Source organism: Eumetopias jubatus, unplaced genomic scaffold, assembly GCF_037043125.1.
Source record: "Eumetopias jubatus isolate StellerSeaLion01/CBP00866 unplaced genomic scaffold, mEumJub1_p1.0 scaffold_5, whole genome shotgun sequence".
In the NCBI taxonomy this organism is placed as follows: domain Eukaryota; kingdom Metazoa; phylum Chordata; class Mammalia; order Carnivora; family Otariidae; genus Eumetopias; species Eumetopias jubatus.
Genome location: NW_028274811.1, coordinates 1,391,058 through 1,409,561, shown reverse-complemented (window position 1 = coordinate 1,409,561; position 18,504 = coordinate 1,391,058). Strand labels below are relative to the sequence as shown.

At 44.2% G+C, this 18,504-nt stretch overlaps 1 protein-coding gene across 6 annotated transcripts in view; it reads right to left on the bottom strand.

The window, feature by feature from the left end:
- Positions 1–18,504, bottom strand: part of MAPK9 (mitogen-activated protein kinase 9) — a 50,275-nt gene that overhangs the window by 29,620 nt on the left and 2,151 nt on the right. For 4 of the 6 annotated variants that reach the window (XM_028093755.2, XM_028093753.2, XM_028093756.2 and 1 more), the window contains exon 2: positions 4,818–4,988. In XM_028093755.2, coding sequence (XP_027949556.1) covers positions 4,818–4,939 — 122 coding nt within the window. In that variant the 5' untranslated portion in view covers positions 4,940–4,988. Of the gene's footprint in view, positions 1–4,817; positions 4,989–8,278; positions 8,298–18,504 lie in introns of those variants that run through there. The other 2 variants (XM_088023201.1, XM_028093758.2) reach the window with 2 other exon arrangements.

Genomic DNA, 18,504 nt, shown 5'->3' with positions numbered 1-18,504 from the left:
AGAGAGAGAGAGAGAGAGAGAGAGAGGGTGAGAGAGTGTGTGTGTGTGTGTGTGTGTGTGTGTGTGTGCGCGCGCATGCACCTGCACCCACATGCACATCAATCAAGCATTTGGTTCAATCAGAGAGGAGGCTCTATTCTATTTTTTTAAAAGATTTTATTTATTCGAGAGAGAGTGAGTAAGAGAGAGAGAAACAAGTAGGGGGAGGGACAGAGGGAGAGGGAGAAGCAGACTCCCCGTTGAGCAGGGAGCCCGATGCGGGGCTTGATCCCAGGACCCCAAGATCATGACCTGAGCTGAAGGCAGACCCTTAACCGACTGAGCCACCCAGCCACCGCAGGAGGCTCTATTCTAAACACGAGCTGTGATTACCTGGGGACGTTTCATGGACGAGATCAGTCTTGAAAGATATAGTGTCTTGAAAGACTGGCAGGTTTCTGAGGACAATCCAACCAGGACATGCAGTGGGGACAAAAGTGATGGCCATGGGAAAGAACCTGCTATGTCTGCAGGGAAAGGAGCACTGGAAAGAACTGGTTATCTAGAAGTTAGGGCTTGATGGTGGGGATACTCGGGCCCTTCTGTCACTGATGGGAAGAAAGGGGTCTGTCTGGCATCATCAGTAGTTTCTTGCTCTATTCAAACAATGGAATGGGGTAAGACCCACTTTTCTGAGGACCTTAAAGCAAAATGCCAATATCCAAGATGTTATGCAAAACAGAGCCAGGAAAAAGTCCCCAGAAGATATGGGGGAAGTCTCATGGGAAAAGTACTCTCCTCTCAATTTAAGGATCACCACTGCTGTGGCTCAATGGGACCCCAAAGCCTCAAGCCCAGCAGGAAGGTGAGGAGCACCTGGCTGACAGCAAGTCGCACCAGCTCTGGGAGAGAGGAGCCATGGACTAATCACAGAAACCAGGTCTCCAGCCATGTAGGCCCAACTCCCTGGATGGCACTTCATCTAAATAAATAAGTAAATACCCACTTCATCTAAAGGCTGAAAAATGAAACATCCCAGAAGTCTAAGCATGATTTTCGTAATTGTACAAACATTTCTAAAAGAAAACATCAATAATCTGAGCCAAGTTAACTAATCCCATTTCCATGCCTCCAGTAAAGTTAACCCAGCTAACAGGCTTTGACTTGGTAATGATTAACTGGCTGGGTTACAAAGGTAAGAGAATACTGACATCCAAGATGGTGAAATAAACTGTTGGCTGTGCATGGGCTCATTAAATTTTAATTAATTAATTAAACTTAATCAGTTCTAAGTAATGACTTCTTTCTTGAGCAGAAAAGAACAGAAACCCAGTCTTTGATCTTTCCTTAGAATCAAAGAGATGAGACTTAGAATGTTGTTAAAATTTTAGCCACCAGAGGCGCCTGGATGGCTGAGTTGGTTAAGCGACTGCCTTTGGCTCAGGTCTCAAGGTCCTGGGATCGAGCCCCGCATCCGGCTTCCTGCTCAGCCGGGAGTCTGCTTCTCCCTCTCCCCTTGCTGCTCCCCCTGCTTGTGCTCTCTCTCAAATAAATAAAATATTTAAAAAAAAAATTTTAGCCACGACATACTTCTTTCTTCCTACCTTTCTGCATGTGAGATAAAAGTTGCTCCTACAAATATCAATAAAATTGTCATAAAATCATGTAAAGGAAAATATTAGGAGTTAAGTGAAATTACCGTTAAGATCCTGTGAATACATAAATTAAGCTACTACAAGAAAATGACAATGTATTTTATATATAATATAGCACGAAAATGTCATTATATAGGATACTATAGTATCAGGAGTTAAATATCCATTACTAACGACAAAGATCCTTGGTTTAAAGCACTGTCCAGTTTTCTTAAAAAAAAACAAAAAACAAGTTTTTGAGGTGAGATTCACATACACATAAAATTAAGCAGTTGAAAGTGAACAATTCAGTGGTGTTTGGTACATTCATAATGTCGTGCAGTCACCACCTCTGTATCTAGATCATTCCAAAAGATTTTCATCATCACAAAGGGAAACCCCAAACCCACTAAGCAGTTGCTCCCCACCCCCCTTGCCTCTGTTAACCACCAATCTGCACCAATCTGCCTCTGCCTCTATGGATTTACCTACTTCGGATATTTCATGTAAACGTCTGGCTTCTCTCATGTAGCATGTTCTTAAGGATCGTCCATGTTGTCCCGTGTCCCAGAGCTCCGTTCCTTTCTGTGAGTACCATCCCGTGTATGCATCCAGCACAACTTGTGCATCTATTCATCCACGGATGGACATTTGGGCTGTTTCTACCTTTTGGCTACTGCGAATACTGCTGCTACGAACATCTGTGTACAAGTCTCTGAACATTTGTCTTTACTTCTAGGAGTATTTCCTGGGTCACGTGGTAATTCTATGTGGAGGAACCATCAAACTGTTTTCCACAAGTGGCCTCACCATCTTACATTTTCACCAGCAATGTATGAGGTTCAATTTCTTCACATCCTTGCCAACATTAGTTATCTCCTGTTGTGCTGACCATGGGCATCCCAGTGGGTATTAAGCGGTATCTCATTGTGGTTTTGACTTTCATTTCCCTAATGGCGAATGATAAGCACCCTTCCATGGGCTTATCACCTATTTACATATCTTCTTTGGGGAAACGTCTGTTCAAGTCCTTTGCCTGTTTTCTAAAAAATTGGGTTGTCTTTTTTACAGTTGTAAGAGTTCTTTATACATTCTGGATACTAGACTCTTAGCGGATATATGATTTGCGAACATCTCCCCATTTTGCAGGTTGTTTTTTTCACTCTCTTGACAGTGTCCTTTGATGCACCAAAGTTTTTAATTTTGATGGAGTCCAATTTTTAATTTTGTTGCTCATGCTTTTGGTGTCCATTTCTAAGAATCCAAAGTCATGAAACTTCCCCATTTTCTTCTAAGAGTTTTGTGCTTTTAGCTCTTATATTTGGGTTGATGACCCACTCTGAGGTAACTTTTTACATGATGTGAAGTAAGGGTCTAACGTCATCCTTCTGCATGTGGATATCCAGCTGTTCTAGCACTATTTGTTGAAAACACTGTTCTTTCCCCGTTGAATAACCTTGGCATGCTTTTCCTAAATCAACGGCCCATAAATGTATGGGTTTATTTCTGGACTCTGAGTTTTTAAAAACTTTTTTAATTCCAAATTTTCCATCCTATAATTCTGTCACTGCTTTTCCCAGAGGAAGTTTAGCTTATAATGGCATACTAGGAACTTTTGCTTCAAAACTAAAAAGTTTTTAATGAAAAATACACATCCATAATGAATAATTTCATTATTAAACACCTCTTTAAAAAATAAAGATGAAAAGGAGCACATGCGACCTGGAAGTCAAAACCAATCTCTGTAGAAGAGTATTTTATCAGGTAGCATGTGATTTTACTGTTATTTACCATGCTGTAATGAAGTCATTAATTTTAACTGCCTACCGTTTATAAAACCTTCCATTTTACAATGACTTATGAACTTCCAGTCAGCCGCTCACTGTGGTTACTACATTAAATGTCCTTGATAACAGTCTTGCCAAATTACCTGTGTCAAATGACCACCCAATTCCCAATCAAAAGAATGTTTTATTGTCTGGAACTTTTTATACGTATCGAAGTGTCCTCATTCGGACCATCCAAATTTCTCTTGGTACCCTAGATTTAAGTACCGACACAGTGTGCTACCTGGAAATTGAGGTCACCATTATTTTAGACACACGCCTGCATTCCTTCCACACAGCCCCTTCTCCTGCATTAGTTTTTCTGCGAGGGTCTGAATTGCAATCTCCTCTTAGCTCCCACAGCCTCCAACTGCCTAGGCTGAAGGAAACACCTGACTTCCCTGATCGCAGGTCTCTAAAACCGAGGACCCCTTCAAACCACCAGTGCAGAGGCTCTAAACTCACAATCTCTACTGAAAACATAAGCTCCCATCCCAGAAGAGTTGTCTCTTGCTTTTGAATCCCCTCTGCCTATGAGGGGTAAACACGGGGTATTTTGCTTTATCACAGTTCCTTTCAGAGGCAGAGACCATCTTGTTTTTATTGACCCAAGAAAGAAAAAAGGAAAAAGAAAAAATAAAAGTCTTGCCCTGGGAAACTGCGGGAGAAAAAGTCTGGGAAGTGCTGATAACTGTAGTCTAGAAAACACGTGAAAGACTTTACCTTTAGCTGGCCAGTGATGTCGCGGCAGCTGACTGTCTTACCATGCAAGAGACTAAGGTTCAGGGTCAGACCAACGGTTCTGACGGGCTGGACACATGGCTGAAGTCAGACACCAAGGAAGAGACGGCCAGCCCAACCCCTCACACAGCATCCCTTCCTGGTTAATCCATGGGGTGATAATGACACTGACTGGCCTCGTCCTGCCAACGAAGGGCAAGGCACTGCAGTGACGGCGCCTAGAAATGAATAGGAGTGATTGGGGGTAAAAGGGGGAGGGGGAAAGGTGGCCAGGATGAAGAAATGAATAAAACTCCAAATTTCTGTTACAACTCACTGTCACACCTATTACTCTAGTATCTAATGACAGGAGGGAATGGAAAATAAAAAAAGAAAAGAAAAGAAAAAAGAAACAAAGAAAAAAAAAAGAAAAGCTGCTACCTATTTACATTTATGCAGCATTCTAAGAATTTAGGTTTGTATCCTACAACAGGACTACATATAACTAGAGCAAGAGGTTGACTCAATTTAGTTCAAAAACCTATTGCAAAGAAAAGAGTTTTCTTTTTTTTTAATCATCAGTGTTTCTAAGTTCTGACAATTTAGTTTTTATTACGACAAAAACTCAATCCACGCTATTGAAACAGACTCTACTTACCAAACAATTCCTTGGGCTCCAGAGCCGATTGGCTTCAATTGCTGGTATCGTTTGAGGACCGTGAAGGTTGAGTCTGCCACCTGTACACTGTAAAACTGACTGTCACATTTACTGTCACTCATGATGTAGTATCATAAAATATTCCAGAGAGTTGGTACGGTTGTCGGGTTCCTTAAAAGAAAAACAGAATGAACATGCATTCTGAGATTACATGTGCGTGGCTCACTCAAGAGTGTTGCAAATTGACTGGTGTGTGAGACAAGGGGGCTGTAAGCTGATAAACTCAGTTGCACCAAGTTCTGAACTCCAGCAACATGCTAAAGAAAAAAAAAAGGCAACAACATTTTACAGGTACTGAGCCCACCATGGAAGGAAGGAACGCTGAGGCCCGGCATGACCACATCTTAAGGGAACGGACAAGAAATAACAGCCTTTCTTGTACTTGTGCAGTTGCCAGCCAGGACTAGATTATGTCACTATGGGGCTCTCCTCAGCTGGCCTCCTGTCGGACAGACGTATGCTGGGCTGTCTCAGGGATGAAGGCACTCGGGAGAGGTTTCAAAGGGATCCTGTCTATGATTCCTGCTAAAACCGCACGTGCGTGTCCTGGAGCTGGCCTGCGTTCCCCAAACCCCACATCCCTCTCAGGCTCAATACAGAGAACGTGGTAACCTACAGTGAATGGCATGGATGCTCTGACATTTATTCATGATAAATTAGTTCAAACTGGCAGTCCCAAGCGGCCTTTTGGTGGTTTAGGCAGTAGGCTGAGATGCCCACCCTGCAGCAGCCTGTGTGATTTTATACAGAAAACGAGCAAACAGAAATCAGTAGGCAGCTACACTGACTGGGTTCCCTGGCTCTTGGCTGAAGACATTTATTTAAAAGTCAGCAAGCTATTTATTTTGCTCTTTTTAAAAAAAATTGAACAGCTAACAATCAAATCCTAGAGGTAAACACTATACGGTTTAAAAACCGGGAATTTAAAATTTTATTGCCCAGCTCCCACAAATTCTTGTTTGTTCTACCATCTAATGTTTGATGGCAACCCGCTGAGTTTTCTGGAGTGATAATTTGTATTTCGGTAGAGTGATGCCTGGAATTTCCATTAAACATGGAGATAAGTTGATTAATAACAAGCCTAAACAAAGAATTTAAATCAAGTGAATAGTTTCTCCAACTGACCACTCCTTCACTCCTCCCTCCCAGCTTTTTTTTTTTTTTTTTTACACCAATTCTCAGGGCAGCGGCTGAGACCCATTGCACACTGGCCAGGCGGGGAGTACCTCCGGCCTGCACTAGACGAACCGACCCACGGCTCATGACAACCCACAGCAGGACTACCAGCCCCTGGTACACTTCGAGCTATGGCCTGGCCATGCCATGCTGTGGTGAGGAAGGGGCCCTAAGCTCCAGGAGGGTGGGGACCGGTCTGTCTTGCTTCCTGTGGCATCTCACACTGCTGGGATGGGGCGACAGTAGAAGCATTCAAAAAGTTTATTGATAGATAAATAAATAGATAAAGATACTGCTCCGACAGTATCTGATGATTCCCTCATGACGCTGCTGCATTTTACTGACATCTGAAGGAATATCCATTTCTAAAGATTAATTTTTTTATAGTTTTTAGGAGGCTGAGACAATTCAACTCAACACCTACGGGGTGCCTTCGTACAAGACAGTGTTAAGTAATATAGGTGATAGAGCAAGATCACCTTTTTTTTTTAAGATTTTATTTATTTTGAGAGGGAGAGAGAGAGAGCAAGTGTGGGGAGGGGGCAGAGGAAGAGAGACAATGTCAAGCAGATCCCCCACTGAGTGTGGAGCCCAATAGGGCTCCGGGTAACAGAGTCGGACGCTTAACTGACAGAGCCACCCAAGCACCCCAAAATCAGCTAGTCTCAAAGCCACATATAATTCACTAGTTGAGGGAAGAAGTGTGAGGAATGAGTCTGTTATCTATATTATAACACACGTTACAGAACCATAAGGGCATAAGCAAAAAGGAAACCAAGTCAAAAGGCAACAGAGGCCCTACGCACTGGCGGGGGTGCAGAAGACAAGGAGAACTTCCTGGAGGAGGTGGTATCTGCCCTGGACTAGTGTCAGAGACAGACAGCAGAGGCACAGAGCTCGAGCTGACTGTGCTCAGACCTGGTGACTTGCTCAAATTGGCTATTGGGGGGCGAATGCAAAGGATCAGAGACAGACTCGGGGAAAAGGCAGGGAGCACTACAACCTGCTGTTTCTCAGCCCTACTGGTCATTCAAAAAGCACTTCCTGACACCACCGTGGACACAGTCCTGTGCCTGCCCCCGGTGAGCTGCCACTGCGGGCCCGCTCAGGAAGAACCCCGACACAAGGGGACCCCCAGCCCCAGACGACAGAGAAGGCCTGGGCCGCGGGGAAGGGAGGAAGCCTGTGCAGAGAGGCGGAGCGTGACCAGTCACTGGAGATTTAGTTTTGCTGGGCAGTGGGGGAACGAAGCCGGAGAGAGAAAAGCAGGCCAGATCACGACGGGCCCTGGAAGCCGCCGGGAGCCGTCTGAGCCCGGGCCTGGGGGCTGCCGAGCCATCGAGGCAGAGAGGCACGTGCTCCGACGTGCTGTTCAGAGTGGTCATTCGGGAAGCTGAGAGAGGGATGGCTCGGGGCGGGCAGGACTGAAGACAGGGAGACCTGGCAGAACAGGGCAGGGGCACGGCGGGTGTGGGCGAGAAGGGGATGCACGGCTCGGAGAAAGCATATACACGAGCTGGAGAACATGAGGGGAAATCTGGGGAAGCGGCTGGGCCGCGGGCCCGCACGCACGCGCAGTCTGCGAGTGTGGCTTCGGACGGGCGCCTCCGCGGTGCCTGAGGGACCCGCAGTACAGCCACTGGCCGCCGCCGAGCTCCAGGACCCACTCCTCCGTCCTTCAGGTGAGGCCCGGACAGATGGCTGCCCAGCCCGAGATGACGTCGGACTGCGTTCCTGGCAGCCAGGTGGGGTCACACGACCAGCTTGTGACGGCTGAGCTGTGAGCAGAGCGATGGACGCTACTTCAACAGCAGTTTATTTTTCCTTTCCTTTCCTTCTTTCTTTCTCTCTTTTTTTTAAAGAAAGCTGCTTGCTGTCCAAAGCATCTTTCTCCCTCGCTGATGGCTGGGGGACAGCTGTTAGACCCAGAGATGGCAGTCACGTGAAGAGGGTAGAGCCGCCCCCCACCGCGGTCCACCTGCCCACACGGAGGCTGGTGCGAACTAACGTCCCCCTCGTTGAGCGACCCTGAACTCTCCCTGCTACAGTTGCTGGGGCCTGTGTTCTGACTGCCACACTGTTAGGTTAGCTTTTGTGGATTTGGGGAGAACATCATGTCATTCGGTTCGAGAACTGATAGAGTTTCATCTCAAGATTTAAAATAATTTTTAAATTAAAGGACGTTGTGCTTTGTAGGCAAAAAGAAAGAAAAAAAAAAGAATCACCTAAGAGAGAAGCTGTCAAAGCCACCTTCTCTGTCAACGTTGGGCTTCGTGAGCGTTAGAAAGCACCTCCGGTCATTTAGCTATTAATGAAATCAACTCGGTTGAGATTGTATTTCAACAAAATGGACGTGAGCCTGGGTTTTAGAAGACAGTTTACAGGGCGCCTGGGTGGCTCAGATGGTTAAGCATCTGCCTTCAGCTCAGGTCATGATCCCGGAGTCCTGGGATCGAGTCCCGCATCGGGCTCCCTGCTCCTTGGGAGCCTCCTTCTCCCTCTGCTTCTCCCTCTCTCTGTCTCTCATTAATAAATAAATAAAATCTTAAAAAAAAAAAAAGACAGTTTACAAACTGGAAAGTGCACGAATTCTTCATACAACCACATTATCAACACACTGAAGGTGCACTCACTGCCTTCACTTCCCTCGCCAGTGGGTGCTGGTTCCTCCCCTGGGCTCCCCGCAGTGGGACCCAATCCCCGCCTGCGCTGCTTCTGCACGGTCACTCAGTTTCTGCAGGTCTGCCTGTGTCTCCTTCCCCCAGCCTGGGAACACATCAAAAGCAGGGAGGGTCTGTCTTCCCTCTCACACAACGAGAAATTTAAGGAAGTGTCCAATGTCTACAATGATCCACTGAAAAAGCTCCTTGGGGGACAAAGGGGACACACCCTGCTCCCTGGGTTCTTCAGACCTGCACGCGCTGGGCGGCCACCTCAAGGGAAGGAGTTGGCCCAGCCTTGCTAAAGGCGTCTGGCTCACGTCCATGCCCTCCCCCCTTCACCGTGCTGCTTCAGTGAATCCTTGTTGAATGAAATGCTCTGATCTAAAATCCCTGTTTGTCTAAGACTGAAGACTCTTGTAGAATCCCCTCTAGGAATTCTGGAGTAAAATCGACCCACTCTACAGATAAACATTGGGTAGGAAGAACATTCCTATTTGTTTAGAGCCTAGAATAGGAAATGCTTAAAAAAAAATTCTCTAACTCTAGTATTCTTCTAGATACAAGCAATTCAACTACTGTAAATATGATATTACTGTCCGAGGCCTACGGGGACATCAGCTACCATTCGCTGAGACCTCCTGACATTTCATGAGGGCCTCCTGTGTACCAAGCACAAGGTAAAGGGTGTCAAGAGGGCACTAACCAGATAGTCCCTTCCCTTGAACGGCCAAGAGCATAATCATCACACCGCCTAGGAAGTGTCCTAGGGGTAGACGTGGGCCCAAGGGCAGGGGCCCAGCACAGTGGTGTGTTGCGGGGGAGCCAGTGAAGGAGGAGAAGGGCATGTGCTAGTGAGACATGGATATAAAGGAAGGTTTCCAGGAGTCAAGACCTGAGTGCAAGTTTGTTCACAATATCAACCCAGGGGTGCGGGAATAGGCCTTCTCATTCATGCTGGCAAGCACTGTAAATTGGCAATACATTTTTGGGGAGGAGACTACGTAATATCTAATGAAAAATTTAAAGGTACGTGACTCCTAACCTGGCAACTACCATTCTATAAACGTATCGGCCAAACATATATGTATAAATGCTCAAAGATATTTGTGCAAGAATGTTTGTGGCACTTGTGACTGGCAAAACAAAATGAGAAATAACCTAAAATGTACACTTGGAATGAGTGAATAAATTATGGCATAAAAGCACAATAAAGCCATTAAAAATAATGCAGGGACTTTGTGTACTGAAAAGGAATGATGTCTAAGATATATAAAGGCAATAAAGCAAGTTGAAGAGAGCATGTAGTAAGTGTCAGTTTATGGGAAGGGCCCCTCGCGCGCACACACGCGATATGCTAGCAAGCGCAGAGACGTAGGGGGATATAAGACTTTCACTCTTCGCATTATAACTTTGTTAGTTTTTTTTACTCATGCACATATTCCACATTAAAAAAAAAAAAACCCAAATTAAACCCTTGTAAATGAAAAGCTGAGACCTAACTGTAGGGAAGGTTTGGGGCAGCCAAGACTGGAGGCAGGAGGGTGGGCCAGGCTCTGAGCTGCAGGGTTATAAATGCCCCCCTAACAGCCCGTCAGGGGAGCAGTACTGCCCCCACACTGCAGATGAGGACAAGAGCTAGAAGACAGTCAGGGAGCTGCCCAGATCCCCAGCTGGAGGGTGGCATGGCCCGGGTCTCAATTTAGGTGTGTCTGACGACACTATTCATGTCCTCCCCAATACACCATTCTAACTAATATCTGTCACTGTATTTAGAAAGTGAAGTGATGTGGCCAAGGGCTGGTCAGGCCCAGGCCAGGAAAAAACACAGGCCTTTACATCTCGTCCTGCTGGCTTCACTCCACCAAGACACTTTCTTTGGATGATGATGATGAGTCAGTCGCCCACAGACTCAGGCCAACCTTCAACCACACGATGGTTCAGGATACCCAGGACATGCAAAATCTAAATTAACTGACTGCTGTGATTAAAAGCAAATTTTTACAGTCATCCTCTTGGTTTCAATACTTGCTATTGAAGTTTTCAATCAAATTGTTCTTTTTTCCTCCTTTAATTCTTATCAAAAACGGCATAGCACAACAACTCCACCTTCTTTGATACTCAGGAGCCTTACAGCCTCCCAGAGTCATCCTTCTGGACGTCATTTCTCAAAATACACTACAAACCATGACAGAGGATGACCTCTCGTGTTGGGTGATCACAGCACCCACGGATGGATCCGGAGGAGGGGTCCATTGAGGACTCCTCCCCATAGGCCCCCTGCAGGTGCCCAGGCCTGTCCGTGCCCCCTCCCCGTGCTCTGGTTAAGGTGTTCTCAGTGCTCTCTCACCATGGCAACCGCCCAAGTGCCTTCCCCGCCTCCATTCCTGCTACCTCCAAACCACTGTACACACGCCATTTAGAAAGGGAGATCTGCCCGCATAAAAAACTACATGGGAGGCAGTTAAGCGTCTGCCTTCGGCTCAGGTCATGATGCCGGGGTCCTGGGATCGAGCCCCAAGTTGGGCTCCCTGCTCAGCAGGGAATCTCCTCCCTCTCTCTCCCACCCCTGTCGTGCTCGCTAACAAATAAATAAAATCTTAAAAAAAAAAAAAACAAAAAACTGTACATGGATGCTCACAGCACCTACATTTTTAACAGCTCAACACTGGAAACAATCTAGGTGTCCTTCAGGGGGTGAATGGTTAAGCAAAGTACTGTCCATCCATACTATGGAACACCAGTCAGCAAGAGAAATGAATCAACCACTGATACCCTCAACAACCCCGGGTGGATCTTAAGGGCATTATCCTTAAGTGAAAAAGCCAATCTCCAAGGGTCCATACAGTATAATCCCATTTACACAGCATTCTTGAAATGACAGAATTACAGAGCTGTGGACCAGATTAGTGGTTGCCGGGGTTATGATGGTGGGGACTGGGGGTGTGTGTGTGGCTGCACCGGGTAGCACAAGGGAGATGTCTGGCATGATGAAACGGTTCGGTATCTTGACTACGGTGGTGGTGTTTGTACCAAACTCTGCGTGTGATAAAATGCCTCAGCACTGTACGCACACACCACCCATACCACGTTCCTGGCCCTGTTATTGTGCTGCGGTTGTGGAAATACACAACCAATGGGGGAAACTGGGTGAAGGATGCATGGGAACTCTCTACCATTTTTACAATTCCTTATGAACTTAGAATTATTTCAAAATAAGGAACTAAAAGAGAGAGGGAGGGATTTGTTGAACATGCGCAGTGATCATACTGCTCTCTGGCTTAAATTCCTTTGGTAGTGACCGACTGCGTGGAGAGTAAAGCTTGAATCCTTAGTGCAGCAGAGGAGTTCACAGGGCCCGTGGCCCACTCTCAGGCAATACAGTACCACCTGAGACCCTGCTGACGCCCTGGCTCCTGCACATCTTCGGGCCTCTTCCTGAGCTGTTTCATCTGCCTGAAGCGACTCCCCTCCCCATTCTGTTCTCCTGGCCAACCTTCATCCCCCTTCAAAGTCTCGTGCACGCGCCTGCTTCTCTCACAAGCTTTCCTCTGCAGCCTCTCCCTTCCAACGGTGCTGGGCATGCCCCCATGTCCGGCACCACAACCTATATTCCTTTTATATTGCACTGCATGTCTATCTCCACTTTCTGCCCTCCTTAAGGGCAGAAAATGTGTCTGATTCACTTCCTAAACCTCTACTAACTACACAATGGGTGTCCAGTAAATGTCTGTTAAAGGCAAAACTAAGCGGGAGAAGAAACGTGGTAGGGCAGTGGGTGCCGTGGTTAGCATCGGGGCTCAGGAATCAGAGGGCAGGCTCCTGGGCAGAGTCCACTAAAAAACTGTTAGAATAAAACAAATTCTGTAAAGATGCAGGATACACATTCAATGCACAAACATCTTTGGTGTCTCTATATGCTGGTGAACTCTCAGAAAGAGAAATTAAATGATGCTTTGGGTGGCTCAGTCGGTTAAGTGTCTGCCTTCAGCTCAGGTCATGATTCCAGGGTCCTGGGATCAAGTCCCACATCGGGCTCCCTGCTCAGCAGGGAGTCTGCTTCTCCCTCTCCCTCTGCCTCTCTCCCTGCTTGTGCTCTCTCTCTCTCTGTCAAATGAATAAATAAAATCTTTAAAAATAAATAAATGATGCTTTCACAACTGCATCAGAAAGAATAGAATACCCAGGAATAACTTTAAACAAGGAGGTGACAGATCTCTATACTGAAAACTAGAAGACATTAATGGAAAAAATTAAAGACACAAATAAATGAAAAGATATTCTGTATTTATGGATTAGAAAAAAATCAATATTGTTAAAATGTCCATACTCCCCAAGGCAATTTAAAGATTCAATACAATTCCTATCAAAATTCCAGTGGCGGGGCGCCCGGGTGGCCCAGTCACTAAGCGTCTGCCCTCAGCTCAGGTCATGATCCCAGGGTCCTGGGATCGAGCCCCGCGTGGGGCTCCCTGCTCAGCAGGAAGCCTGCTTCTCCCTCTCCCACTCCCTCTGCTTGTGTCCCCTCTCTTGCTGCATCTCTCTGTCAAATAAATAAATAAAATCTTTAAAAAAAAATTCCAGTGGCATTTTCCACCAGAAATAGAACAAATAATCCTAAAATTTGTATGGAACTACAGAAGACTCTGAAGAGCCACAGCAATTTTAAGAAAGAAAAACAAAGCTGGAGGCATCATGCTCCCTGATTTCAAAGCTACAGTAATTAAGTATTACAAAGCTATAGTAATTAAGACAGTATGGTATTGGCATAAAAACAGACACACAGATCAATGGAACCGAATAGAAAGCCCAGAAATAAACCCACACATATATGGTTGATTAATTTACGACAAAAGGAGCCGATGATATACAATGGGGAAAGGACAGTCTCTTCCATAAATGTGCTGGGAAAACCGGACAGCCACATGCAAAAGAATAACTCAGCCACTCTTACACTATACACAAAAATTAACTTAAGATTGATTAAAGACTTGAGCATAAATCTTGAAACCATAAAACGCCTAGAAGGAAACATAGATGGTAAGCTTCTGGACATTGATCTTGACAATGATCTTTTTAATCTGGCACCAAAAACAAATATGAACAAGTGGAACTACATCAAACTGGAAAGCTTCTCACGGGAAAGGAAACCATCAACAAAATAAAAGGCAACCTACAGAACGGGAAAAAAATATTTGCAAATCATGTATCTGATAAGGGGCTAATAGCCAAAATATATAAGAAACCCATACAGCTCAACAGCAAAAAACAAACAATCTAGGGTACCTGGTTGACTCAGTGGGTTGAATGTCAGACTCTTGGTTTTGGCCCAAGTCCTGATCTCAGGATCGTGGGATTGAGCTCGAGTAGGACTCCATGCTCAGCAGGGAGTCTGCTTGAGATTCTTTCCCTCTCCCGCCCCCCCCCCCCCCGCCCTGCCTGGACTCCTCCTTCCCACCCTTGCTCACGCGCTCTCTCTCAAATAAACCTTTAAAAAAAAACATAAAAAAAACACAATCTGACTTAAAAAATGGGCAGAAGATCTGAATAGACAGTTTTCCAAAGAAGACATGCAGATGGCCAGCAGGTACATAAAAGATGCTCAACATCACTAACCATCAGGGAAACACAAATCAAAATCACAGTGAGATATCACCTCAGGCCCACTAGAATGGATAATATCAAAAAGACAAGAAATGACAAGTGTTGGCGAGGAAGTGGAGAAAAGGGAACCCTTGTCTCTGTTGGTGGGAATGCAAGCTGGGGCAGCTCCTATGGAAAACAGTATGGAGGTTTCTCAAAAAATTAAAAATAGAACTACCATTTGATCCAGCAATTCCGCTTCTGGATATTTATCCAAAGAAAACAAAAACACTAACTTGAAAAGATACCTGCACCCCCATGTTCACTGCAGCATTATTTACAATTGCCAAGATGCAGAAAGCTGCCAAGATGCCTAGTGTCCATCAATGGGTGAGTGGATAAAGAAGATGCAGTTGCTACTGGGTATTTACCCCAAAGATACAAATGCAGTGATCTGAAGAGGTACGTGCACCCCAATGTTTATAGCAGCAATGTCCACAATACCCAAACTATGGAAAGAGCCAAGATATCCATTCACAGATGAATGGATAAAGAAAATGTGATATATACACACACACACACACACACACACACACACACACAATGGAATATTATGCAGCCATCAAAAAAATGAAATCTTGCCATTTGCAATGACGTGGATGGAACTACAGGGTATTATGCTGAGCGAAATAAGTCAACCAGAGAAAGACATGTATCATATGATCTCACTGATATGAGGAATTCTTAATCTCAGGAAACAAACTGAGGGCTGCTGGAGTTGGGGTGGGACGGGAGGGAGGGGGTGGCTGGGTGATAGACATTGGGGAGGGTATGTGCTATGGTGAGCGCAGTGAATTGTGCAAGACTGTTGAATCACAGACCTGTACCTCTGAAACAAGTAATACATTATATGTTAAAAAAAAGAGAGAGAGAGACGATAGTAGGAAGGGAAAAATGAAGGGGGGGAAATCGGAGGGAACCATGAGACGATGGACTCTGAGAAACAAACTGAGGGTTCTAGAGGGGAGGGGGTGGGGGATGGGTTAGCCTGGTGGTGGGTATTAAAGAGGGCACATTCTGCATGGAGCACTGGGTGTTAATATGCAAACAATGAATCATGGAACACTACCTCAAAAACTAATGATGTAATGTATGGTGATTAACATAACATAATAAAATAAAATTTAAAAAAAAGATGTGGTTGACATACACAATCGAATATTACATAAAAGAAGGAAATTTGCCATCTGTGACAATATGGACAGACCTCAAGGGTATTAGGCTAAGTGAAAGAAGTCAGACAGAGAAAGACAAATACTGGGGCACCCGAGTGGCTCAGTCGGTTAAGCTTCTGCCTGCAGCTGGGGTCATGATCCCAGGGTCCTGGGATTGAGTCCCGGGTCCAGCTCCCCACTCAGTGAGGAGTCGGCTTCTCCCTGTCCTTCTGGCGCTCCCCCAGCTCGTGTTCTCTCTCTCTCTCAAATAAATAAAATCTTAAAAAAAAAAAAGACAAATACTGTATGATCTCTCTTATATGTGGGATCTAAAGAACAAAATGAAATGAAAACCACCAACCTTATAAATAAAGAGAACAGATTGGTGGTTGCCAGAGGAGGGGTTGGGGCAGGAGAAATGGGTGAAGGGGGCCAAAAAGTAAAACGAAAAAACATGTATCACTCTCTTCTAAATTAGAGCATACAGACTTAAGATCTAGAATCAATATGTCTTATAAGAATTGTCAAAATAGCTGTCTAGATTGGGATTTCTAGATTTCTCTTTAGATACTTAATTCTGACACCTAATAGCACAATAAAGATAACTATGTAAAAAAACAGATTGGAAATCTGGGGTCAGAGGGCAACGGGCCTGGCCTGTCACTTAGCCGGACAATCCTGGACTACACTCAGGGATGTAAAACAGGGATGAGCATTGAATCAACCTCAGGGAACAGTGAGCACAGTGCCCAGCGCAGGGCAAAGTCTCAAAGTCAGCTGACATTAGGACAGAATCACCACACCCATTCTATTTACTGCTCCCCCAGACAAACATCTGCATTCTGAAAATGTGAATCAAAGTCTGCTAAGGGGGAAAGCTGACAACATGGCCATTACTGGGTGAGCCTCTAGGGCAGAGACAACAGACAGGAGGCAATGCACAGAATTTACTTTGCATTCGAGGTTGTGCCCAGCAGGTGACGTTTAAGGACATCTGTTGAAGACATCTGCTTCATAAGTGGTGCTGTGTTTCTGAGAGTTTAGTTAAGAGTTGATGAAAAGAGATTTTGATTTTAGAATCAGAGCTGCTGGATTTATTACCTAGGCTGCACCCTCAGCCCTAGATATGCTAAAATCAAACTACTAGCAACATTGGTTGAGATACAACTTAAATAGTCTAATGAATTAAACCACTTACAGATCCATACAAGTACATATATACACGCACATATACATAGTTTTTTAAAGGAAGTTCTTTTGAAAGCAGTCATTATTTCTCAATCTTTCTTTCTCTTAGCATCATTGTGGGGGAGGGAGGATAAAATTGTTTTTTTTTTTAAACAAATCCCCAAGTTCTTCCTATTCTGGCCTATGGAAAGACAGATGTTTGGTATATCACTAAAAGGTGTTCACACTGTTCATTCTCCTCACAGCCAAAAAATTCACTTACAGAAACGCTGCAAATGCAACTTCAGAATAGGCAAGAACCCATTTAACATAAAGGTAGTTAATGCCTCATTTTTAAGAAAAAGGTAATGATCTCATTTGTCATCCATGTAGCCTTGGAATCCAGCTTTACTATTTCTGAAAAGTTTTAGAGTGTGTAGTCTTTGCTTAAGAAAGATACTAAAGTAAAATTAGCAGGGGGCAGAGACGGAGAGTGGAATATTTTATGGGACCAAAAAACAAATGAAAAAAACAAACAAAAAAACCCCAAATGCATTAAATAAAATCAAATTTGTTGAAATTCACCTTCAAATGTTTAGTAAACTTCTTTAGCTGTAAGGAAGTCCTATGTTAAAATGGTGACTACTCTTGCTCATTATTTTTCTATTCATTTATACCCCAACGTTTTCCAAAGAGGATTAGAGGTATCGATTAAAAATAATTTAACTGGCAATTCAAAGGCCAATATAAAATCTAAAACAATGAGCTTTTGTTGTGCAAAAAGATACATAAACTTGCCTCCCAAGTAATACAACCCTTAATGAATCAATGGGTCTAGGCACTGAGCATCAACAGTTTGCTAACATCACAGCGTGGGCCTACCTCGCCTCTAGATGGAAGAGAGCACCCCACCTAGGGCATCCTGAATCTGACCAAGCTGCATCTACATTCAACTACGAATTTTCAGGAAATACAGAGAAACATGTCAAATTACATTGCAGAGATGCAGTCAGGAAAACCTCAACCATGGAAATGCTACAGAACAACCAACTGCTTTAACAAATAAACTACAAGGAAAACAAAAAAGAAATAGAGGGGGAAGCTACAGATTAAAAGAAACTTAAGAGATGTATCAACCAATCACAATGTATGGACCTCATCTAGATCCTGATTCCAATAAACAAATTGTTAAAGAACCATAAAATGTATGGGACAACTGGAAATTTGAATACTGACCATTTGCTTATATTAAGGAATTATTGTGTTTCCAAGTTTAAAAGTGTCCTTATCTTGTAGAGATATATACTGAGATATTCATGGATGAAATGACATGACATTTAGGTTTCGCTTGAAAATAATATGGGGGGGGTGAGGGTGTAAATAGATGAGCTGGGAGTGAAACAAGATGGGGGGGAGTTGATAACTGGAAGCTGGATACTATCGTTTAATTTTGTCTATGTTTGAAAGTTCTCATAAAAATCAGTTAAAATAAAGACTGATGTTGAAACTAGTTCACGCAATCACAAAAGGCCAAGTACGAATTTAATTATTCTTCAAGAAAATGATGTAAAAAAAAGTCATTTTCTTAATCAGTGGAGAAGTATAGCTCCATATTTAAACCACAAATAGCTGCCCTACTGCCAAATCAAGTGGTAAGAAAATGTGGTTTCTGTTTTACCTTACGCATTACGAAAACAACTGCTTTCCTCACTGTTAATTGCTTCATCTGGCACTTTTCTTTATCCAGAAAATTAAGAACATTTTATTTTAAATAGACAAATTGAAGATGCCCTCGAACACTTATTTTAAACACATTTTAATCTGTCC